The sequence below is a fragment of the Cantharellus anzutake genome (assembly GCF_015039405.1).
Source record: "Cantharellus anzutake strain C23 chromosome Unknown EI90scaffold_78, whole genome shotgun sequence".
In the NCBI taxonomy this organism is placed as follows: Eukaryota; Fungi; Basidiomycota; class Agaricomycetes; order Cantharellales; family Hydnaceae; genus Cantharellus; species Cantharellus anzutake.
This window is the reverse complement of record NW_024067028.1, coordinates 240,635-267,153: the sequence shown is the minus strand read 5'-3', so window position 1 is coordinate 267,153 and position 26,519 is coordinate 240,635. Positions and strand designations below refer to the sequence as shown.

Sequence of the window (26,519 nt, the reverse complement as noted above, 5' to 3'; positions counted from 1 at the left end):
TCGGTGTTGTTCCTCCTTCCAGCTCCCTTTGTCTGCTTTTGGAGTACCCTTGCTCCTTTTGATTCCGGACCCCTCCTTATATACAATGTACATAGTAACTTGTAACCTCAGTCCGAAATCGACTTGATTTCCCCCCAAGAGACTTCCCCTCTGCTAGATCCGAAATTAGGGACCCCTAGGACAACCAGCAATGGCACAGCGCTCCGCATGAGTTGCTGAGGCCAAGGTCCTTCCATGCTAAGTCTCAGATTCCATTCTGGAGACACTCACCCCATGACGGGATCGCCACTACACATAGCCGCTATTCCCACCGAGTCCCACATGCTGGGACCTTGCCGCTTTTGGAGCTGTCCCTGACAGAGTACCATGAGTTCACAAATGTGTTCAGTAAGAGCAAAGCCTTGATGCTAGCACCGCACCATGAGCATGACCTGAAGATCGACCTTGAGGAAGGCACTTCACCACCCTTGGGAACTATGTATTCCCTCTCTACTTCAGAACTCGAGGCTCTCCGGGCGTTCTTAGATGAACACCTAGCCTCCGGGTTCATTCGCCCCGCCACTTCCGCTCACGTGGCACCGGTCCTCTTCATCCACAAAAAGGACGGTCCCCTCCATCTTTGCGTTGACTTCCAAGGGCTGAACAAGATCACCAAGAAAGATCGCTATCCACTTCCCTGCATCTCAGACCTCCTCGATGCACCTAGCCATGCCACTGTCTATACCTGACTCGACCTCCGGCATGCTTACCACCTGGTTCACATTGTGGCAGGTGACAAGTGGAAGACTTCCTTCCGCACACGCTATGGCTCTTACGAGTGGCTTGTCATGCCATTCAGTCTCACGAATGCACCTGCAGCCTTCCAGCAATTCGTCAACACAATCTTTGCCAACCTCTTGGACGTTTCTGTGGTAGTCTACCTAGATGACATCCTTACCTACTCGGAAGACATGGCTTCACATCAGGAGCATGTCCAAGAAGTTCTTAGGAGACTCCACAAACATGGCCTATACGCCAACCCAAAGAAATGTGAATTTCACATGGACACTACGGAATATCTCGGATACTGCCTTTCTCCCTCCGGACTCACCATGTCCATCAAGAAGGTTAAAGCCATCCAAGATTGGCCCGAGCCCTGTAAAGTCAAGGATGTCCAGTCCTTCCTTGGCTTCGCTAACTTCTATCAGCATTTCATCCACCAATACTCTGACATTGTGGTCCCCTTGATGCACCTCACACGTAAAGGAGCCCCCTGGTTATTCTCTGATGACTGTCGTTCTGCTTTCAACACCCTGAAAGAAGCCTTCACGTCTGCTCCCATCCTGATGCATTGGGTACCCGACGCCCCCCTCATTGTAGAAACTGATGCCTCCGATTACACAATCTCCGGAATCCTGTCCATCCATTGCGATGATGGAGAGATCCGCCCTGTCACTTTCCACTCTAGAACACTCTCGGTGCCGGAGCTCAATTACAACACCCATGATAAGGAACTGCTCGTCATTCATGGTGCATTCCAATCGTGGCGTCACTGACCACAAGAACCTTGAGTATTTCTCCACCACCAAACTCTTGACCCAGCAGCAAGCCCGCTGGTCAGAATTCCTCTCCCAGTTCCACATTATGTCCAATTCCATCCTGGAAGACTTGGAGTAAAACCAGATGCATTGACAAGACACTGGGACGTCTATCCCAAAGAAGGGGATATGGACTACGCTCGCATCAATCTGCAGAACTTCCAACCGGTCTTCACATCAGAGCAGCTCACTGTGTCCTTACGAGCCATGTTCCTAGCTGCCACAGTAATCCGGGCAGCCATACTCGTCGATACAGAGGCTCTCCATTGAGACATTCTGTCAGGGCACAGCCCCTGACCCCACACACCCTCAGGTACCCTTCCCCTATTTTCTCCTATTTTTCCCTTCACTGTTCCACAATCCCGCATGCATGCAGACCCGTGGGAACGTTCTGGGCGAGTTACTTGCCCAGAAACCATCACAGCCACGACCGTGGGAACTTTCTGGGCAAGCAGCTCGCCCAGAATCTTCCCACAGGGGGGTGCCAATTATGGAAAGTCAGCAAAGAGCCGAAAACTGTATAGTTCCCGACTCCCATTTGTAGCGGCTTCCCAGGAGGTTGAGAAGATTACCCTTCTTCTCAACTCATTTCCTGTGAAGGCTGGGGCTAGCCCCCTCAGTGAGTTTGAAGATCTCGGACTGGGACTAGATACCCCAGCAACTAGGAGGATCCCCCTGGGCCCGTCGCGGAACGAGGGCTGGGCCCTGACACATTCTAGCCTCCCTCTCCTCCAATACCACAATCTCTTCTCATCTCGCTTCCCCCAACCTCCCCAATTCCTGCTGGTCCATTGATGCCGAAGGCCTGTTAAGGCTGGACAACCGCATCTACGTTCCGGATTCCAATGACCTTCATCTCCGCGTTTTGTGAGACAAACACAACCACCAGCTCTCCGGACACTTCGGTCAAAACCAGACTCTGGACCTAGTCTGTCGTGATTATACCTGGCCAGGCATCCATAACTTCGTCAAGAGCTATGTGTCCTCCTGTACTTCTTGTGCCCATGCCAAAGTTCCCCATCACAAGCCTTACAGCTTACTCAAACAACTCCCCATCCCTGAACATCCTTGGAACTCCATCTCAATGGACTTCATCGAACAGCTACCCTCCTCTTCTGGATTCACTTCCATCTTGGTCGTTGTGGACTGCCTGTCCAAACAGTGCATTTTCATTCCTACCCACAATACCATCACCTCTCCGGAACTGGCCAAGCTATTCCTCCTCCATGTGTTCTCCAAGCATGGAGTGCCTTCCCACGTCACCTCCGACAGGGGTCCGGAGTTTGTTTCTCATTTTTTCTGTTCACTTGGTAAGGCCCTCGACATCTGCCTCCACTTCACCTCCAGTTATCATCTGGAAGGAGACAGACAGACCAAATGGATGAACCAGATGCTCGAGCAGTACCTGCGTATCTATAGTAACTACCAGCAGGATAATTGGTCCAAACTCCTACCTCTCATGGAGTTCGCATACAACAACACTCCGAATGCCACCACAGGCGTCTCTCCATTCTTTGCCAATAAGGGCTACCATCTGAACATCACCGTTCACCTGGAGCGAGACCTAACATCAGTACACGCCCAAGAGTACTCAGTAGATCTCAACTCCCTCCACCACTTCCTTCGCAAGGAAATGCACCATGCTCAGATCTGTTACCAGGGCCCGGCAGACTCCCATCGGAGTCCTGCCCCAGCTTTCGAGGTAGGAACTTCGGTCTATGTAAAGGCCAAGTATTTCCGTTCCACCTGACCTTCCAAGAAGCTCTCCGAGAAAACCTCGGCCCATTCAAGATTATAGCCCATGTTGGAACCCACTTCCTCACCCTCTGCCTGCCAGAAAACATGCGAGCCATTCACCCAGTATTCCATGTCTCACAGATTGAACCCTCCATCCCAAACATCATTCCAAACCGCCATCAGCCACCTCTGCCTCCAATAGAAATCGAAGGCGAAATGGAGTTCGAGATCGAAGAGATACTCGACTCCAAGATTGACCAGCGTAGATGCAACAAGTTGCTCTACCTGGTCAAGTGGCTAGGCTATGAAGGGACCAACAAGGAGACACAATGGCTCCTTGCCAGCGAACTCAATCATGCCTCCGACCTCATCGAAGCTTTCCACTCCCAGTACCCAGACAAGCCTGGTCCCGAAGCTCCTTAGGAACCTCGACTCCTCTCCCATCTCTCCTTTCCCTCCAACTCCTCATTTCCATTTTCATTTTCATTTTTTCTCTCTTCTGTAAGTACAGCTCCCCTCACCTTACTAATTCTGGGCCGTCAAGGGTTCAGGCCTAAGAAGGGGATACTGTCATATCCATCCACAGCCATCACCCTTGACCACCTCCGCTCCTCCGCCACTAACCTTGGAGCCTCCAGTTTCCGCAATCACCTCCAACCCCCCCGATGGTCACCACCTCTCCAATTCAATATATTACCTATGCCTCCCTAAGTACAGAGCCCCGAAGCTCTCCAGACAGCTCCAACGTCTGCTAGCGCATTCCCACCTACGCTGGGCAATTCACTTGCTTGCCCTGCAGGTCTACCTTCAGGCCTATCCCTCCTTTCCGCTTGTGGGTCATAACCCGCCATTCCATTAAACCCACAACCCAACTCATCGGTAATATTCAGTCAGCTAACATCTATCCCTGTTAGCTCCACTCCACTCAGTCCCGCTATTCATGGGCCGGCCCTCGCTGTAACTATATATACTTAACTTGTACATAGGTTACACTCCAGTGATAAAATCGACTAGAGTTGATCCCCCTTTAGTTCTTGTTGCCAGTAAGTAAATTAGGGCACAGATGTGTAACTTGGCACAGCGCTCCTGGCCTGAGTCGCTGAGGCCAAAGCCCTCCACCACAGAGACAACTCCTTCATCTCGATCCGGTCTCTAACAATGCACACCAACTCATTCCCTGTGAAGCCCAGGGCAAGTCCCCTCAGCGACTTTGAGGAATCAGTGGCTGGAGAAGACTCTCCAGCGCCACTCCCGGGCCTCATCACTATGTCCCCTCTGGATGAGGGACAGACCCTGACAGAAATACTTCTTGGAACTCCCGAGTATTGCAAAACTTGTGGAGGATTACAATTCCCTGGGGAACACAGGACAAATCTCCTGGGAAAGTCTAGGCAAAGCTGCCTATGTGAAGTCCCAGTTCAAACCACTCAGGACTCCTGAGGAATGTGCTGCAAAAGTTGTGGGGTGGGAAGCGAAAGCTTCCAAGTACTGAGAGAGAGATGCAAGTCTCTGCACTGGACAAATGAGCCAGCAACCACCCTTCCCCATGGGAAGAATGGTAAACCTACCATATTCTACACCCGAGCCAAGTGGCTCAGGAACACAACAACCCACTCCCACCCAGGAAGTGCCCACCTCATTGAGTCCACAGCTTGACACTGTAGCTCAGGCTACATCATCGCATCCGACACAGCAATCAGATGTCCAGATGAACAACCCAGAGGAAAACCCTCCTCTGGGGCAATGACTCTACCCTTGAGGAAAGGGAAAGTGACACGGTAATATGCCATTGAGGTGCCCATGAAAACACCTTCCCCCAACTCGAGGCCCCACACACAATATTGTATGCAAGGAACTGCAAGGAACAATTGCGGAAATTTCTACTCCATCCAACCCACATCCACCACCACTCGTGTGTAAACACCATTTACACATGAATCCTCATGGAACAAGTGAGGAGGAATACCAAAGACATATAATCTTTGGGTCGAAATTTATTTTCAAAAAACTTCTTCTTCTCCTTATCACTTTTCCCCTTCATGATACCCATGTATCGCCGTTCACTTCAAAGTGATGGCCCCACACCCATTCATTCCTTCAATTTCTCTCACCGACATGTACAAATTGTCCGTGATAACAAAACACTCATTGATAATTTCAAATTCAATGTAACTTCTTCTTTCCTTTCTTTTCTTCATCATTAACCATGTATGCATCACAAATGCAATGCAAGGGGGGAGAATGTCAGGGCAATAGCCCCAAACCCTGAGCCATATGTAATTACGATGTACATATAGTCATGTGGGTAAGCAGGAACTTCCGGTTAACCACTTACACACACCATAAAATACACATCATCGTATCACTTATGGCCTCATGTGCTGAGCAACCCCCACTGAGACCTCACAGTATGTCTGTGACCAGTTATCGCTAGGCATTGTGCTGGTGGAGGACAAGGTCCATGGCATATGCCTGATTCACAAGATAGCAAAGTCGATGGACTCCAGGAATTCGATGAGCATTCATGTGTCAGGGACTCGTCTGGGGTCGAGGGAGCCCGGGTGTAGTGTGAGGCCCCGGCCCATGTCTATATTCCGCCCACAACATCAGTTGATGTTGTGTTGTCTAATAATTATGTCGTGATGCTAATTTAGCATCGCGGAAGCTTCTCTATTTATTTGTGCCGAGAATGCATTAGATTGTATATAAACCCTCGGGGTAGCTGTAAAAGGCGGATCAGCCTTTACTTCTACCCCGTTAATATACAGCAAATTCAAGTGTATACTTAGACGGACATCTGAGGCCTGAGGTGAACGGGGGAACGGAACGTTACCATCCCCAAACTAGTAAGATAATCTTTCACTTTTTTACGCTCTATTCTCTTTTCCATTCTCGGCACCATGTTACCAGTGCCGAAACCCCATTTGGCAACGTGCGCATCGTCGGCCCCTGACAATGCGCGACTTCGATCAAGTTCTCACGTGAACTTGTTGAACGACTCGACACCTCTTCTGGATGTCATGGAGATACAACACCAGGAGTACGTCCAACGCTCCTGCCAACACGGCCGGCCCCTCCACTGGCTGTAGGGGGGAAGACAACACCACCTCAAGTGATGGTGGTGATCTGGGCCTGCAAGGGCCCAGGGACGCATCCACCTATATGAGAGACGTTGACGAAGTCACAACGTCTGAAGCCCTCGCAGCTGAGACTCTCGCAGCATACGTCCCAATGTGCGCGTTGCATCCTCCATCCCCAACCCACTCCCTCATGTCTGAAACAGCGCGAGTACTAAGAAATTGCGTCGACCAAGTCGACAACGACATTGCCGACTTGAGGGGCGATGTTCATAACATGAATACCCAAATCTCTGGGAATAGCAATAACATCGCTCGTCTAGATCATAACATCATTAAGGTGGAGGAAAGACTTAATGAGAAATTAAACAAAATTCTCCTCACGCTCTCTCGACACGACGAGCCAAAGCCACCTGCAGCAACGGTGGATAACCCACCTGCAAACCCTCCAGTGAACCCAACAACAAGTGGGGACCCTATCATCGTCTCTGACCAGACGAAAAAACCCGCTGTTGAGGCGCAGGCGCCCCAAGAGGTCCCTGTAGTCCCCGTTAATCAAACGGGTCAACCAATCACTAAACCCGCTGTGGAGGTGCAAGCGCCCCAGGAGGTCCCTGTAGTCCCCATTAATCAAACGGGTCAACCAATCATTGGGGTCCCCATACCTGGAGGGATCCCCACTGTCTCTGCTGTCATCACAGAGGCGACAAGTTCACGCCCGTCCGTCAAGGTACAAGAATCTAATGGACGATTTGTTCCCATCTTTAGTGGAACTAAGCCACCTACCCCATTGACGGCGCCAGTAACCACTGACGCCAAGGGGAAAAGTAGGGAGATCGACACAGGACAACTGGCTGGATCGTCGACTGCAGGGGAGAGTGGAACTTCTCCATCCCATTTCAGGCCAGGCTTCGTGCCCGCGCCATTCATTCTGTCGTCGCAACCCACGAATGGTGGGGTGAAAATACCACGCGTTGACGCTACTCAAACACGTAATTTCCCTCCCAACCACGGAAGAAAGAAAACAGTGCCAATGAAGGCCACTGTGGAGACGATACAGGAGGAGGACAGTGACGTGGAAGTCACCAGTGTTCCGTACGATTATTACACACAGAAAAAACGCCCGATCTACGTCCAGGATCGTGTAGATGACATTGGCGGACAGCCCGCCAAGGTCAGACCTATCTTCGCTAAGCGTAGTCTCAGCGAATCTACTTTCGACTTTAACGCCCATCTGGATGTAGACGCGGCATTCATATACAATGTGGGTCATGGGGCAAACGGTGAAGACCCCAAAAGACTGTCCCACAGCACAGCACTCAGATGGGTGCTGGATAACTACCACCGATTCTCACAACCGCCTGCGGCTCCAGAAGGGAGCAAGAGGCATGTAGACCAAGTTAGGTCTAACTCAGGAAGAAGGCCCTGCCATCCGAATGGGGATGGTGATGATGAGGTTGGTGGCGAGGGTGGCTCATCCTGGCCCAACCCACCATTCCTTGACCCATTTGGCACCGAGATAAAACGGGAACCTTCATCCAACTTTCCAAACCGCTCGTCTGTACGACCCGGTTTGTTTGACTCAACCATGCGTTCATACGCAGCACCTGCAGCACGAGCAGTGCCTGATCCATCTGAGTTCATGACTCAGCTTCTTGAATCTGCACACCGAAGTGTAGAGGTTCGAATCCTGCAGCCACTGCCTGCAGATGTATGCCCAGAACTGCTCAAGAAGATGCAGGGACAAACTCCGACCATCAAATGGTCTGGAGAAAATAACTCAAAGATATTCCACAACTGGCTGCACTCCTGGCTAGCCTATATGTCGTCGTGTGGGTGGAAGGGTGAAGCTTATAACGAGTTTCACGTCCACACTTTGACAACCGCCGTTGAAGGTGAGGCGCAAGACCTCCTAATGCACTATATACGCATTGGAGTGCAGAACGGGGTAACTCCCCCATTCTGGGATCTACTGGAGATCCTTATCTGCACCTTCATCAAGAAGTCTGCAGCAGTAGCATCCACGAAAGCGTTCAAAACGCTTTCATACGATTCCACGAAGGGAATCAAACACTTCTATAATCAGCTGTATCGTGCAGCTGAGGAGATGATCACGCCTCCTGACCAGGCAACGTTCAATGAACGTTTCCTGAACGCCATCCCTGGCGAAATGCATTGGGAGATGGTTATGCGCCACAAAATTTCCGTGGACTACACAACGAAAGACGAGTTGTGGACCGCTGTGCTCCACCTGGACCATGCATACAATTCAATTAAGGCGATCTCTGCATATCGTAACGACTTGCAAGCGCCAACTGCATCAAAAATGACGCAAAAACAAGCCAATACTGCAGCAGCACCCAAAAAAGCTGCTGATTCTTTGTCTGCCAAGAAAGTGTACAAAAACACATTCGGGGGAAACACATCAACACTGAAGAGCAGACAACGCTCAACCTTCCGTGCGAGCTATTCGCCGGCTCCAAAAACAGAAAAGTCGACGTCATCTACAGCGACGAAATCGATGCCATCCTTGGATAAGGATGGGAAACCGCATTGTTATAAATGCGGGAAAGTAGGGTATCAACATGATTGCCCAAATCACAACAAGCCCAAACCGCGCATGTACAACATAGCGGTCAAGTCTGATGAACGAGACCTACAGGACTCGGAGCCTGTAGAAGAACCGGAAGGTGTTGAAGATCCTGCAGAGGTGCAGGACTATATGGCCGATGATGAGGCGTTCGACGATAAACTTGTGGATGACCTGTACGACCCCAACCTCCTCGCTGAGGCAGAGGAGTACATAGAGGTGGATGCCAACATGTTCGTCAGTGCTATGATGTTTGTGGATCCCACGGATGAAAACTTCTCCATTAAATTAGCGTCTGCTCGGCAAGCGGACAAACTGCCATCTGATGAGCAGATAGTAGCTGAGCTTGTTGACAATGCAGTAAAATCCTACAAAAGGGACGGCATAGTACCAGTCCCAAAACCTTCATCCAACAAACTGTCAATGCAAAGTGTGGCGAGTTCTTCAGTGCCTAACAAGCTTCTGAAGAAAATCCTGCCAATATTCGATGCGAAGTTTAGAATCTCGCGAGAAGTGGGTAAATACCCTGAAAACCGCAGCGCCGACTTAAGGTGGACGCTCACCGGCGAGGTTAACATCGCCGGGGTAAATGCTTTTGTCCTATTTGATAGTGGCACTGAAACAGACGCCCTATCTCCAGATTTTGTCCAAGCAGTGCACATTCCACTGCTCGAGTTGCCAAACCCCTTGGTTCTCCAGATGGGGACCAAAAACAGTCGTTCGTGCATAATGTATGGCACGAATACTCCCGTGACCATTCATGGGGTTATGACTACTCACTACTTTGACATTGTCAACATTGACCGCTATGACGCCATTCTCGGAGCTCCTTGGCTGAATGCCAATGGAGCATCCCTCAATTTCGATTCCCACACCGTCCACATAAAGACGGGTGATACCAAAACGTTTGATGTTCTAACGGAATGGGGTAAAACTTCCGTGGGGGCTGCTGCACGCGGTCGCCCCAAACTTCCCCGTGTGCCGAGGACCGAAGTGTCATCTAAACAAACGGCATGATGCAATACGGCGAAGGCTGTTAACCCTTCGCCATGCGTACTTGCCATGTCCGCTCAAAAAGACGCGGAAACCCCCCAGTGGCCCAATCACTGGCCAAGCCCGAGGTCGAAAGACCTCAGGCTTCCCGACTGTTCCCATTTAGAAGGGCTGCCAATGACAGACCCTGAATTCGTGCCACTCAGGAATTGGTGGCATGAACGTTTCAAGGACATCATGGCACCAGCCCCTGAGGTCCTACCCCCGTTCAGGGAGGTTAACCACCGGATCAACTTGATTGATCCGAATAAAAAATATATAGAAAGAAGGGCTACATGCCCTCAAGCCCTCAAACTGCAGCTTCGAGAAAAGATCGCTCATTATGAGCGAGCCAAGTGGTGGGAACGCAAGGCAGTCGTGACGGCTGCCCCACTTCTTTGTCTTGCAAAGAAGGATGGTTCTTTATGGACTGTAATCAATGCAAGAAATCGCAACGCGAACTCTATTCTCGATGTCACGCCCATGCCTGACATGCGCTTCATCATGGATAGTATGGCTTGGGTAACTTATCGATCAAAAATCGATATGACGGACGTGTACGAACAGATTTGTATCGAACTAGATTGTGTACAATACACAGGGATGAGTACCCTGTACGGTACTTTCATATCAAACGTGCTGCAACAAGGGACTGTAACAGCCCTTCCAGCGCGTTTTGACTTGGATCCTAAGGGACCAAATCGGTCGAGCCATCCACATATGGTTCGACGACATCTTCACTGGAACTACGACAGTGAAGCAACACAACGAAAAATTCTTGTGGATATATACTCATCTAAAGGACGAGAAGCTCTATGTGAGCCCAAGAAAATTTGAGCCATTCGCCCCCGTACTCGACATACTGGGGTGTAAAGTGGACTCAAACAGAATCCACGCAGATTCCGACAAACTAGACAAAATAAGAAACTGGTGGACGCCAGAGAACCACACCAAGGTTCTTCGATTCCTAGGTCTCATTGAGTACCTAGCGAAATTCCTGCCCAACGTCAGTGCATACACTGGGCCGTTGCAATCCATATGTACCAACCATATGCCGTTCCGCTGGAGCGCCCTACACGAAAAATGTTTCATGCAAATCAAAGTAATCGCGTGCAAGACGCCGATTCTAAAGCCCATAATCTGGGATATACCAGATTCAATTGGTTCAGAAGACCGAGAGAAGTACCGTGTCTGGGTGATCACCGACACCTGCCCCGCTGGCGTCGGGGCCGTGCTCGCACAAGGTGAGGAATGGCAAACCTCTAACCCTGCTGCGTTTATGTCGAAGAAATTCACCCCGACTCAACGGGCGTATTTTGCCTATGAGCTGGAAGCTCTAGGTGTTCTGGAAGCGCTCACCAAATGGCTCGACGAGCTGACTGGTGGGCGAAAGTTCACTGTGGTCACTGACCACAAGGTGCTTACTTACTTCAAAGAGAAGAATCACACTGCGCCACGTCACATTTGTTGGCAAAATTTCTTTCACGGTTTCAATTGTGACATCGTGTATGTACAGGGCCACACAAACAAAGTGGCTGATGCCCTGTCGCAATACTATGAATCCTTGTCAGACGAGGATGTCCACTACGACGATTACGTATCTGCAGATATACAGATTGATAAAGAGGGCGACGACCTGCCCTTGGCGTGTGCTGAGGAAGCACGAGAATTATTACACCTGCACAGGTTGAAACTGCAGTGCATACGCCTGGGTGCATCCCACTCTATCGGAGACGCTCAGGAGCCACGAGATCTCGAGGCATCCGAGCTCGATCCCCCTGACGATTGTCAGGGGAGGAGGGAGCTTTCCCTCGAAGATGTACTGCCGCCATTGGCAGAACTACGTCCTCATGTAGAGGACAAGGCTTTCATCACAAGTGTGAAAGACAGCTACTCCAAGCACACTGCTTGGAAAGGGATCCTCGCAAAACCTGAGGATTTCCCTAAGTTCTCGATCGTCGATGACCTAATTTTCCGTCTGAATGATTCAGGCGAACCATGACTTGTCCTCCCTGAATCTATTCATAAAGGGGAGAGGATTACAGGCATCGCGATCGAGCATGCACACCGAATCCTTGGTCACCTCAGCATCAAGAAGACACTCAAGTACATATGCAAACACTACTGGTGTCAAAAGACATCGAGAAATTCTGCACGTCCTGCGGGACGTGCCAGACGACCAAGAAAAGCAAACTCAGATATCCGGGACTGCTTCACCAGCTCCCGGTCCCTGAGAAACCTTGGGAGTCAATCGCCATGGATTTCATTGGACCATTCCCGACGAGCCTGAGTTATAACTACCTTTGGGTAGTTCTGTGCTGACTAACGTGCCAGGTTCACCTAGTGCCTGTGATGACCAAGGTCAAGACTATTGAGCTGGCGCATCTGTTCCTGCAACATGTTGTGCGCTTGCACGGCATGCCAACATCCATTGTGTCAGACCGCGACATGAAGTTTACGTCTCAATTTTGGACTGAGTTACACCGACTAATGGGTGTTAAACTCAAGTTAACTACCACGTTCCATCCTCAAGGGGATGACCAAGCAGAACGAGCGATCCAGACGGTGGTCCAGATCCTTCAGTCATTCGTCCGACCCGATCAGCGAGATTGGGCCATGCATATACCCATGGTAGAATTCGCATTGAACTCAAGTGCAAATAAATCAACGGGATTCACCCCGTTTGAGTTGGTATATGGATACCTCCCACAGATGACCATGTCTCTGCCGTCATCCGAATTGCCGGGGGTAAAATCCTTTGCCCAGCAGGCCCTGGACAACATCCAGGCCGCTCACGACGCTATTATTAAGAGTCATGTAGAGCAGGCTATCCAGGTCAGCGCCCTGATTCCCCCAAACTGAAGAAAGGGGACTACACATATCTTTCAACGAAAGATCTGAACCTCCCCAAGGGGAGGGCGCATAAGTTGTTGCCAACTTATATTGGCCCCTACAAAATACTGGAGGTATTTGAGGACTCATCAAACTACGTCCTCAGGCTTCCCCCAGTGTTGACGCAAAGAAATATCTTTGCGAAGTTCCACGTCTCACAGCTCGCACCTCATGAGCTGAATGATCCTGTGCTATTCCCTGGGCGTGCCGTAGAAGTCTTTTACGACTTTGGCGACGACCCAGAACGGGAATACCAGGTTAAGGAAATCGTCGACCATCGGTGGGACGACGATAAATCTTTATGGTTCCGTGTCCGATGGGGACTTGGTGACCTTACTTGGGAACCCTTGGCCAATGTAAACAATCTAATTGCGTTGGATGACTACCTAACAGTACAAGGGGTAGAGACTGTCGAGGAACTGAACCGTCAACGACAGGATCAGACGCTGGACAATAGATCCAGCGGACCATCACGACCACAGTGTGAACGTCGCCTACCGGTCCGATACCAGCGGATATCAATGCCTTATCACGGCCAACTATGGCGTTGAAGCCATGAGTTGCCTAAACTGGCAAGTCCGGGAATATCCGAATAATATCGGATAAATGCGACGAAAGCGGGATCAAATCCTGCTTCCTACCATCAAATTTGAAATCGCTCAAATGAACGTGACTGAATCCCCCCTTGCTGATTCTTCCCTCGACCTTTCCCCCATCAAGGAGGCCCTCGTAGACTCCAGTCCAAACTCCCCACCTGTAAGTCCCACCACGGATGCTGCCATGTCATCGATGGACAACAACTCCACAGTTGCTCAGACTGTCACCCCTGAAGCGCCCAGCACGGGCGTTTTAACCCCAAAACAGGACCATTTGGTCCTGCCCACTCGCGTAAGCGTGAGTGAGAAATACCCCCACCTGCCGCGTTCCACACAGACAGGGCTCGATCAACTCGAAATGATTACGGAAGTCGTGTGGGCCCATATCGAGAAGAAACTCGAGAAACGTAAAGAGACTACGTTCGAAGACGAACGTAGGAATGATGAGCTCGACAAGCTCAGGAATAAGTATGAGATGCTGCAGAACGAGGCCGACAACCTGCATTCTGAAAACGACCGTCTTCATCGATGGATCGAATCCCTCCGAAAGGCCAACGACAAACTCAACGAGGACGTTTTTAGAGTCGTGCACACGGCAAGGGGACACCCTGCATCTCCCAAACCCACCCCAATTCAATCTTCTGCTCCCTCGTCGTCACGGCCCACTGTTCCCCAAACCATCGTTATCCCCGGGGTTGGCCCGGTGGATCCTGCGTCGGCCAAGTCTGCACCATCGAAAAAAACCACCTCTTCCAAGAGATGGGCTCCCACGTCCAATGATGACGAGATGGAAGGTGAATGGGTCATCGACACTGATGCCCCCTTTGAAGAATTCGTTGCAAACCGTCCACCCGGCTACCACTACTACGAGTACTATGATGCCAAACTCACTGAAGTGCATGGCGAACCCCTACCCCCACCGACATATTGTCGATCGGTGGCCCTTCCTACCCGCTTCTACGACATCGACCATGTCGATAGAATTGAATTCCCAGACGCAGCTGCGCTCATCCGTGACAAAGAACTGTCAGGGCAACCACACCTGACCATACAACCCCAGAACCACCTTCCCTAACCTCCCCCCACTTCCCTCATCCTCCCATCTTTCACAACTACAGCCCGCATGCGAACCCGTGGGAAAAATCACGTGGGTCAAGGCGAGCAACTCGCCTTAACCCATGTGACACCTTTTCCGCATCGCGGGAACATGCTCGGCTTCTACCCAGAGTCACGCTATGAACTGTACAGTACATTTCCTTTTATAGCAGCCAAGCGGGGAATAGGGAAACTTACCCTTCTTCTCAACTCAATCCCCGCTTAGGCAAGTTGTAGCTACCTTCCATAATACATGACAACTCAATCCCCGCTTAGTGAGTTTGAGGAGCTTGGGATAGGATCTGGCACCTGGCTGCCTGGGACACCGCAAGTGTCCAGCTTTGAGGTAGGGCTGCCCCCGGACGGAGGCCGGGCCCTGACAAGAACCTAAGTGGTTCGAGTTGGTTCGAAACTACATACACACCAAAGAAGGTGTGAGGTTCTATGCTACAATGTACCATCTTGCCTGGTCGTTCAAGACGGGCAAGCCCTCGCAAGAGGACGTTGACACCTGTACCAACTGGTACAGGGTGGCTACAAACAACTGCGCCTCACGAATGCGTATGTCACACGACGACATTGAGACGGAGGCGATAAGACTTCCTGACCAGTACCCCCCGGCTCGTATTGCATGGATGTACATCCTCACGTGTTGATGGATAAAACCAATGACTGACAACGCTCGTGAACGTCGTAAAATTCAACATCAGGAACGAGCACTTATGTACTCGAACCCTCCCCCAACGTCATACTCAAGCCCACCTATGATGTATGCGAACCCACACCCTGTGGCGTATTCAAACGCCCCACCTCCGCCACAATACCCCCCTCCAACGTATGCACACTTGTCGGTGTACGAATCTGCCTGCGCACCACCAGTGTGAGGGCGTGCTCCCTCCTCTTCTCATGGACACGGCCATCCCACGCACCATGCCCATTACTCGCACCGTCGTCAAGACAAGGATTCGTCCATGAACGACGCTGACATCGAGACTCGTCACTATGACGACAACTATCTCAGCAACGATGTCGCTGTCAATGCAGCTAGGTCCACAACGACTCATAGGACTACGTTGAATCGCCCATCCGGCTCTGGCCCGTCCGGGTCCACACCACGTAAACGGATGAGGAACTGACCCCTCATATCCATACCTTCGTCAATGACAATGCCGTCGTTGATTACTCACGTTCGTCAACGACAATGCTGTCGTTGATTGTCTATTCTGTACCCTTCCTCTTTCGTCAACAACAACGTCGTTGATTATTCATTTTCTTTGTCGACGACAACTCTGCCGTCAACGACCTGCACTGTCAACATCGTCATGGTGGACAATGGTATTTAATAAACTCACAACGACAAGAAAGTCGTTTCATCGTCGACAACTCTGTTGTCGAGATCTGGGTGCATATGTTCCAGGAGAAACTCTAAGTGGGCTTCGCCTACAAACTACTATTATAGCCTCCTGCAATGAGTGTGCCCCCGTTTGCATACATCTTTCGTATGTAGAACGCTAAAATTTAATTTCTTGAAAATGCTTGCTTTCCCCTTGTGTATATATGCTTGTCCCCTATCTGCGATTTAATATCGCAAGGGAGGAGGATGTGAGGCCCCAGCCCATGTCTATATTCTGCCCACAACATCAGTTGATGTTGTGTTGTCTAATAATTATGTCGCGACGCTAATTTAGCGTCGCGGAAGCTTCTCTATTTATTTGTGCCAAGAATGCATTAGATTGTATATAAACCCTTGGGGTAGCTGCAAAAGGCGGATCAGCCTTTACTTCTACCCCATTAATATACAGCAAATTCAAGCGTATACTTAGACGGACATCTGAGGCCTGAGGTGAACAGGGGAACGGAACGTTACTGTCCCCAAACTAGTAAGATAACCTTTCATGTAGTGTCCAGGGCTGAGAGCCTGGCGGGGGGCAGATCGGGCGTGCATACTGACAGGCCCGATGTGGGACAGTGGTCCCTGGCCACTTAGACTGAAGTGGAAAGTTGAGAAGAAGGCTACTTCTTCGGTTCCCACTTCAGGTTCATTTATATACATGCGGCTTAGATCACATGACAGGTGCCACGTCACCCTCACACACAGCCGTAACCACCCGGGTGTCTCCGTGGGAGATCCTGAGGCCATCTGGTGCATGCACGCATGCTGGGCACAGTGGGAAGTCGCCCGAGGTGCCTGGGCTGGGTACATGGTGGGCGTGCAGCAGATGGGTCAATGGTACATTGATACAAAGAAGGTTGTCCATGTAGAATAAAGAGAGAATAAAGAAGAAGTAAGATAGGAAGAAAGTGAGGAAGGGAGAATGAGGAGAGAGGAAGGGGAAGGGGGAGGAGGTGAGGAAGGGTGGACAGCGGGGTACCGGGTCAGGTTGGGCCAGGTGGAGCCGGGTCAGGTGGGTGTGCCCTGACATCATGCAAGGTAAATAGATTGGACTGTTGACAGATATCCAGCTCCAACCATGGTAGAGCACAAGTATTGTACGAAGTCCTGCTTGCTGAAGGTGTCTGGAGAGCTTCGCTGAATGTGAGGCCAAATTTCTCATGATAGCAGTATACAGCCATTTTCAATTGAATTGTCACGTGAGCAATTTTCGGTTCCACTTGAAAATGAGGCCCAACACAAAGTACTGCATATCTTGGCACCCACATGAGCTAGCCTCTTGCAGTTTGCTGAAAAACGTTTGTCACTTCATTCCCTTGAGACTCTTTTGAGCGATAGTTGTGATTCTCATTTTTTGTGAGTTTAGGTTTTCCACCTTTATGCACGATTTCCCTGACAATGGCTTGGCAGAATTGGCTGAAATTTAGGCAGAACAGAGTACTACCCTATACCTTGGGTGTTTTTTCTTTGTTTGTTGGTGCGTTTTATTTTTGATTTTTTATCATTTATTTGGTCTCAATCACATTGAAATGTGTTTGTGCACAGTTTCCTTGACAACGGCTGACCAAAATGGGCCAAAATTTGGGCAGGGAGGAGTGAAACCCTATACCTTGGGTGCTTTTTTTTTCTTTTGTTGGTGCTTTTTGTCTTTGTTTTGTTATCATTTATATGATCTCAATAGTGTTAAAGTGCATTTATGCACAGTTTCCTCGACAACTGCTCAGTGGAACCGGGTGAAAGCTGGGCAGTAAGTAGTCTTACCCTTTACTTTACCTCAGGTTCTCTTTCTGGTTTCTATCATTTTCATCTTCCTTGTGGCTATCTTCAAGTACATCCAGAACACTACTAATTTATGTATTGTTCAAGTGTACATAGCGGCTCCTTCCTTCATTACATCTCATGGCACCTCTGAACTTTTCAAATGATGATTTTAAAGTCTGGATTGTGGTGATTGCTCTTTGTAAGGTCGGTTGGGGTTCTGACCTGGGTGACTCCTCAGTCCTCTGGCTGTGTCAGGGACACATCCGGGGTTGAGGGGGCCCAGGTGTAATGCCTGGCACTGAGGCCGTCATGGGGTGTGGAGCGGGCATGCGTACTGATGGGCCCGATGTGGGACAATGGTCCCTGGCCACTCAGACTGAAGTGGGAATCGTGAGTTGTTATTAAAAGGGGAAACTATGCTACTTACCTGAAGTGGGAATCATGAGAAGAAGGTTACTTCTTCGGTTCCCACCCCAGGTACCTTTATGTACATGCAGCTTGGGTCACATGAGGTTTGCCACATCACCCCGCATACAGCTGCAGTCATCTGGGTGTCCCTGTGGGGGATCCTGAGGGTGTGCTGCACATGCATGTGCTGGGTTGCACCGTGAGGGCGTCCGGGTCATCCGGGGCTGGGTGTGTTGTGCGCACGTCACAGGCAGGTCAATAATACATAGATATGGGGAAAGGTCGTCCATGTAGATAAAGATAGAAGAAAGAACAAAAGAGCAAAAGAACAAAAGGACAAAAGGAAGAACAAGAAGTGAGGAACAGTGATGAAGGGTGAGGAATAGAGGTGAGTGGGATACCAGGTGAGGGCAGGTGGAGCCGGGTCAGGCAGGTGTGCCCTGACAGGCTGTCAAGATCTAGGCTGTATTGAGCTATGATTCGACAAGTGGGTGAGGGTAAAGAGTGAAGAACCCTTTACCCAAGCCCGAGCTATACATATGTAAATACAGTTGTTTTACATTGTATACATGTCAGGGCACACCCAACCCCCCCTCCACCCAGGTCCACCCAGGTCCACCTCACCCAGTACCCCCTTCCTTCCCCCTTCTTTCATCTTATGTTCTTCTTTCTTATTCTTCCTCCTTTCTACCTTCTTTTCTATTTCTGTTTCTATCTCTATTCCTATTTCTATCTTACACGGATGACCTTCCTTTATATCTATGTACTATCGACCTGCCTGCGATGTGCACATGACATGCCCAGCCCCGGACGCCCCAGACAGCTCCAGGGTGCAACCTAGTACACACATGCACAGCATACACCCTTGGGATCCCCTGTGGGGACACCCAGGTGACTGCAGCTGTATGCAGGGTGACATGGCAGGCCTCATGTGACCCAAGCCACATGTATATAAACACACCTGGGGTGGGAACCGAAGAAGTAACCTTCTTCTCATCATTCCCACTTCAGTCTAAGTGGCCAGGGACCATTGTCCCATGTCAGGCCCATCAGTACACACATGTGTTCTGCGCCCCACGAAGGCCTCAGCACCAGGCGATACATCTGGGCCCCTTTGACCCCGGACATGTCCCTGACAATACAATGGAATAAAGATTGAATAAAGAAAAGGAGAACATCCAACACCCATTCCTTACACTCTTGCAGCATATTCATTCAGTCCCTACTTGAAGTGTTCATAGCTGCAAGTGATAAAAATTAGAAAGAGAACCTGAGTGTAAGGGGTTGGTGTAGGTTCCAACCCCAGTTCTCCTCAATCCTCAGGTCGTCAATAAAGTTGAGCTGTATGGAGCTTTAATTATCAACGATGGGGAGGAAAAGGAGTTCTGTTCCTTTTCCCAAATTCCCACATTATTGTATATACATTGTTTATACATGTTTAAATCGAGACAAATATACAATAAGATAATGAATGAAGGGTGGGGTTACCACTCCTTACACTGAGGTAAAGGGTAAAACTACTTAGTGCCCAGCTTTCACCTGGTTCCACTGAGCAGTTGTCGAGGAAACTGTGCATAAATGCACTTTAATGCTATTGAGATCATATAAATGATAACAAAACAAAAACAAAACACACCAACAAAAGAAAAAAAACCATCCAAGGTATAGGGTTTCACTCCTCCCTGCCTAAATTTTGGCCCATTTTGCCCAGCCATTGTCAAGGAAACTGTGCACAAACACATTTCAATGTGATTGAGACCAAATAAATGATAAAAAATCAAAAATAAAATGCACCAACAAACAAAGAAAAAACACCCAAGGTATAGGGTAGTACTCTGTTCTGCCTAAATTTCAGCCAATTCTGCCAAGCTGTTGTCAAGGAAATCGTGCATAAAGGTGGAAAACCTAAACTCACAAAAAATGAGAATTACTGTAGTATAACGAACATTAGTTCATTCCCACAGCCTCCGGAAGTTTCCGGAGGCTCCAAATCAATTCAATCCAAAATCTTCGTGTGACATGCAACGAACTTATGGTCATTATAGTACAGTACGACTATCGCTCAAAAAGGTCTCGAGGGAATGAAGTGACAAACGTTTTTCAGCAAACCGCAAGAGGCTAGCTCATGTGGGTGCCAAGATACTGTACTGGCACAACCAACAACCGGTCATGCATCATCCAGTTTGGAGCGTGATGCCGGACATCCGACCGGCAAGCTTGAGTGATGCATGACAGCCAACAGGCCGAGGCCAGAACTGCATGACACAACCCCTCAGACAACGGGTTTTCTGTCTTATATCCGAGAGAGTTTGATAATATTTGAATTTTGAAATGGAAATTCTCATGTCAAATTTTCTGCCTGGTATTATGGATGGATTTGTGCTTGCCAGCTGTATTGTGGCTTGTGCTGAGGAAACTATCACATACAACAACACCCCTAAATTTCTCATTGGTTGCTACAGGCTGTTCTCGCAAGCATCCTACTGGTGACAGTGGGATTCATCCTAACTCTACTACGGTAGTACATGAAGGACAATTCTCAGAAGCCATAGAGGATGATGTGGAGGTGATGTTGGAGGAGGTTTATGAACATCTCGACACCGGAACCCTGCCTGATGGCCTTGCCGACATGAATGGTGGCCTTCAGTTGAGTTGGAATGCTGCTGAAGAGGACAATGCAGAATCCATTGGAGAATTCACTGTGGCAGTTGGGTCTGAAGTTGGTAGTGGTGAGTTGGGATGGGGTAAGCGGCTTAAACAGGCGAGAAATCTGGAGACAGACACGCTTTTAACGATGTAGTTGGAACATTTGAATTGAAAGCTTGCACAGCCACTATATTCTACTCAAAGTGCGTGATGCCGGACATTGGGCCGGCAGGCCTGTGTGACGCGTGATAAATTCCAAAAAAACGCCGACCGGCAGGGTCAGCGTGACGCGTGACCGGTTGTTGGTCATGCCAGTACAGTATGCAGTACTTTGTGTTGGGCCTCGTTTTCGAGCGCGAGCGAGCGCGGAACCGAAAATTGCTCACGTGACAATTCAATCGAAAATGGCTTTGTCGCGGCGGAGCCGCCCGAAGCCAGTCACCGAGAAGCCGCACAGACTGTTATTATTCCGATATCTCGATTTATCTCCGGCGCCACACTCCTTGACACTTCGCTGGCTCACGCCTAGGAACTATGGAGAAAGCTGATAATGAAAATCTCCAATTCACGAAATTCGAGCGCGCCGATGACTATTTCAAGCTTTTGAATGACCTCCTCCAAGCCAATCTTTGGGTGGAACCGAGCTCAGAAGAGGATGGTAATGATAAATGGGCATTATCCAAGCTTCAACTCCTTGTAATTCCTGTGCCCTCCCTTTTTTCCCCTTTCAAGGCTAAAAACGGGATTTTTGATCTTGTCAGTTGGATGAATATCAAGAACAAGCATGGTTGCTCGATCCGTATCTGAAGAGAATGCTTACACCCCCGATCGAGTCGCTTCGAAATTACACGCATCAATATGTTAGGACCGAAGCTAAGAAGCGTCCCAGGATTTCCTCTCGCGTCACCCAGTTGGCAATGCTTATTTATTGGATAACAAAAACGAGAGGGCACAAGACTGTTGGTACGTTTATCGGACATGCTACTTCCTCACTTCCATTCAGGCTAGCTGCCTCGTTCCCTGCATAGCTCGCTTCTTTCCTCACCAAGTCCAAGATGTATCGACAATGGTTTCCTTCGCTAGAAACTCAGATCCAATCATGCATGAGTCTACAAGCTGGTCCTTCCGCTACATATTGATCCTCTGGCTGTCCGTCATTGCAAACATACCGTTCGATTTGACTCGTTTCGACCAAGATGCAAGTGATTTGGATACAGCATCGACGTTGGAAAATTTGGGGAAAACTTACTTGCAAAAATCTGGTATGGAAAGCGAAAGCTCTGCGCTGCTGTTGTCTAGGCTATATACGAGGTTTTTGCGCGACAATTCGTTGACGAGCTTTGACGCGTTTCCTGAAATTTCCTCCGCAGGAACGACACATCGTCCCGATTACCAAGCTTCCTGCAGTGGGCGAGGGAATCGCTTTCCAGCAGAAATGAATTCCTTGTACGGAAAATCTCCCCTTCTTGGTCGGTCTCCCTTTTCCGACTGGACAGCTGCACATAGATCATAGGAATCCTTCGAGTGATGGGCGAGATCTTCCAGTCCTCCACAAATCAACAGTCTCTCGTCTACCGTGACCAGATGATAGACTTCATTCGAACAATTCACGACGATACAGACTACACTGGCAATACGGTGATTCGAAAGTGGCTGAGTAAGCTTACTGGTCGTGCAATGCTGGTCGTTCTTCCTCCTCCCAGGAGCTCAACGTCCCGGAAACGGGGTGAGTGTTAATATACAGCCACAAGCCACAAACTAATGATGAGTTTATCACTTCAGCAAAAGTTCTCAAAACCGAAGGGCCTGCGGATTCGTATGGAAACTCAGTAGATGATGACTTATCAGACGTCCCAGAAGCCGTGGAAGAGGCACTCGAATATTTGTTCACAGCATTAGAGGATCGGGTACGTGACTAACCCCTTTTCTCTTCACGTTCTGTACATGGTTCTCACAACATCTCCCTTCTATCACATAAGGACACAATCGTTCGCTACGCCGCCGCCAAGGCATCAGCACGTATCGCCGAACGACTCCCGTACGACTTCATCGATCAAATTCTCGATAACATCTTTTCGTTATTCTCTGTCCATATCGTCGAAGGAGGAGGTCAACTGGACCTCCCAGCCGCTGCGGAGGCTACATGGCATGGCGCCTGTCTTGCATGTGCCGAATTCGCTAGGCGGGGGCTCATCTCCGATAGAAGACTCCCTGATCTCCTTAATTGGATGTACAAGGTGCTTACTACGCTGATCGCATCTATCCCATTTTTTGTTAAATTATCCATAGGCTCTATACTTCGATGTACGAAGAGGCTCCCACTCCATCGGCTCAAACGTCCGCGACGCCGCCGCATATGTCATTTGGTCACTTGCGAGAGCTCAGACGAACGATAGTCTACTACCATTCGCCACTGAGTTGGCAAGAAGACTGGTCGCGGTTTCGGTGTACGACAGGGAAATACACATTCGCAGAGCGGCGAGCGCTGCCTTTCAGGAGAACGTCGGTCGACAGGTCAGTCCATGCAGCTACAACGGTTTAACACCCGCCTCCTCCCCCCTCCTAGCTCAATCGGATTGTTTGCTTCCAAGGGAATCTTCCCTCATGGGATCGACGTACTACGCAAGACAGATTTTTACGCTGTCAGCATTAGGAGGACAGCCTTTCTGAAGTCCGCGCCTCAAGTAGCGGTGTACGTCTGAGGCGATTGAACGCCAACCGTGAAGCAGAATACAAATCCCTTTTTTTTTGAGGATAACAGGCACTTGGAATATCGGTCCTACTTCATTGACCATCTCGTTAATGTCTCCCTCAAGCATTGGGATCCAGCTATACGGTCGCTTTCCGCCCAGTCCCTTGGTTGTTTATGCCAATTAGATTTGGGGAACCTCGGTCCCGAAATGCTGCATCGATTGGTGTGTACTTTCCTTCGAAAAGACGCGCTCAAGCCCAAGTGAATAATTTTTTGTAGTCTCCAATGCTGAAATCAACGGAACTGAATGAAATTCATGGCTCTCTTTTGAGTCTTTCTGAATTGGCTTTGGCGTTTCACTCTGCCATTCCGCCTCGGGAAGCCGATCGACTCGAGGTACTGTTGTACACAAAATACCCACCACATTCTCGACAATGTTCATATTGACTTCTTACCTCAGGTCTTCAAACTGCTGGGAAGAGTACCCCCTTCCGTGCTCAAGAAGTATGGCAATGAACTCGTGCTCGGAGCCCTTTGCGACCTCATTGCGACCTCTGCATCTGAAATTGCCTTAAGTCTCCCCGAAGCTTCTACATGGTGGCGCCCCGTTCTTGATCGATGCATTCAACATCGTAACGTTGCAGTGCAAGAAGCTGTTGCGCGTGCATTTGCGTCCACCAGCCAACTGGTGTTGTGCAAGGATGTCGTTAATAGATAGGGCCATTTCCATTCGACGCGCAAAGTGTGTTATTGAAAAGCTAACATATAATTGCACAGCTGTAACGCAACTCCATACCAGTCCGCCTTCTGCACAACAGAGTCTGGCTCGAGTATTGGGTATCCTATCATACTCCAAATTGCCTCACGGCGTCAATGACGCCATTTCTTGCCTTTTAAACTGTGTGGACGTCAATGTGAGTGGACCCACGTCGACCGTGACCCTGGAAGATTGATCTCCCCAACAGTCATCAAAATTCTCGAAAAATGTGGAGGCGCGTCGAAATGCTCTGGAAGCCTTGGCTCGTATTGTGGAAAGTTCATCTTTCGGCACCCTTCAAGGTATATATACATATAGCTGCAAACGTGGTTTCGACGCTCAGGCTTTTTCTTCCCATCGCAGAGATTGGCCAGTCAAAGTTCCAGGAAATATTCGGAGCTTTCATAAATGGCCTTAATGACTACACCACTGATGAGCGTGGAGATGTGGGCTCCTGGATACGGATAGCTTGCGTACGAGCGATCGGCGCGTCTATATCTCGACTTTTCGTAGAAAAACAACTAGCGACCTTGGAAGATTGGTTACCTCAGCCAACGTATCACCTTGCTATTTCCGGAACATTGAAGCAAGGCGCGGAACGTCTCGACAATGTTCGTCAAGAGGCCGGAATCCAAATACGTAGTGTACTGCAACGAATCGGTGGTGGGACAGGGACCAAGGGCTATGATGCATATCACCTGGATGGAGAAGAGACGCTTTGGAAGTTATTCGATTCGTAGGTTGGATGCCGAATGTCGCATTCATTATCGTATCCAACCAATTCTTTTTCCTTCCTTCCGCAGGGAGCAGACTGAGTGGTTAAATCCTGCCTTCATCTTCCCAAGAATCGTGGAGGTTCTTCGAATTCCTACCTACCGGAAACAAGTGCTTCAAGGGTTGACACTAAGCGTCGGAAGCCGGAATGAAAGCACCGTACGTCCCCCCCCCCCTCCCCTTCCCTCGAGCATATCGACTCTTGCCATTTTTCAAATGTAACCTCCCTTCTAGCTTCGACCGGCGTCTGATGCATTAGTCCAACTATCCTCAACTCTTCCCATTGTCTCTTCGAATCCTGATGATGATGACACCAGCCTTGTCACATTATTGGATGATTTACACTTCATCGGACGTGAGAACTATGCTTCCAATCAGAGCTTTGTGCCAGTGATGCTAGCTTTCGAGCTGATTTTACGAGAGGCATCGATGGAGCGAATCAGTGACTCCGAAGACGGTAGCGCTATGTACGTCCAACGGAGCCTTTCGGGGTTGCACGGCCTTTGTAGTTGATTAGTTTTTTTTTCTTTCCAGTCTCAAGAAAACCCTCGATCTTGCATGCAGAAACTTGAGCAAGTTTAAGAACATTCAACGAATTACGGCTTCGATGAAAGTGTAAGTCTTCCGCGACGGTTTGATGATCGCTACATTTTTTTTTTTTAATTTTAATAACACACTGGGGTGGGTTTCTAATATAGGTCAATCGTCATGCTTTCTTGCCCACGTTTACGACGACAAGCGGCTTCCTACGTAGAGTTTTTCCTGAGTCATTCGTTCCCAACTGTGAGTATTAAAAAACCATTTTTTAAAACAATCAATCACCCCTTTGGAAAAACGGCCGGCGGGGATACTGAGTCAGTTTTGTTATCGTGATTGAGATTCGTTCTGCGACCGCCGAACAGCTATACTTGGCCCTACAGACATATCCGATAGTCGAGGAGGAGGATGAAGAAATCGATCGCTTACTGCTGGAGACTCCATGGTGCGTAGATGGATCAAAAACTTTGCTTTGTTTGTTTGTTTGTTTTTGCTGACGTTCTCGTGAAGGTCGGGATCACTCGAGGAGTACTCAAGTTCTTTAGCCAGTTTAGGAATACTATTGAAGGGCGATGGGACGTGACATAACCCTGGAGCTACACGCCTCTCGACGTTGATGTCAAGCAGGCTACCAGCCCTCTATGGATGTAATGCGATTTCCATGTTAAAGTGTATATGTAATTATGTATTGGCCAAATTTTTGAGCTTCAATCATCGAGTTCGTTACTGAGCACAAGACCTGGCCGGAATCACTTCGATCCAATCCCCAATGTTTCCCGACCCAACCCGGGGTCGAACGTGGTCTCCCACGGCAATTAATTTAGGCATGGGAATGTCCGAAATACACGTAATCCTCCAGCCACTACTTATCCCTGCTGGTGGTAGTGTGAGCCAGAAGATACTACAGCAGCGGCTTGCCAACTCTGAGGCGGGCATGAAAAAGGGACGCGGTCAC

The 26,519-nt window shown here is 49.3% G+C and overlaps 1 protein-coding gene across 1 annotated transcript; it reads left to right on the top strand.

Annotated features, from left to right (window-relative positions):
• Positions 1–21,338: 21,338 nt before the first annotated feature.
• EI90DRAFT_2938501 (ARM repeat-containing protein) lies at positions 21,339–26,061 on the top strand (the record flags this gene model as incomplete). The annotated part of the gene is made up of 20 exons (XM_039055196.1): positions 21,339–21,500; positions 21,566–21,767; positions 21,833–22,115; positions 22,175–22,250; positions 22,311–22,536; positions 22,593–22,711; positions 22,784–23,041; positions 23,094–23,318; positions 23,396–23,496; positions 23,566–23,719; positions 23,776–23,892; positions 23,957–24,202; positions 24,255–24,410; positions 24,462–24,555; positions 24,617–24,989; positions 25,057–25,186; positions 25,262–25,494; positions 25,562–25,642; positions 25,726–25,810; positions 25,906–26,061. The coding sequence occupies 20 exons, from the start codon at positions 21,339–21,341 to the stop codon at positions 26,059–26,061; spliced, it is 3,477 nt and encodes a 1,158-aa protein (XP_038910659.1).
• Positions 26,062–26,519: the final 458 nt, after the last annotated feature.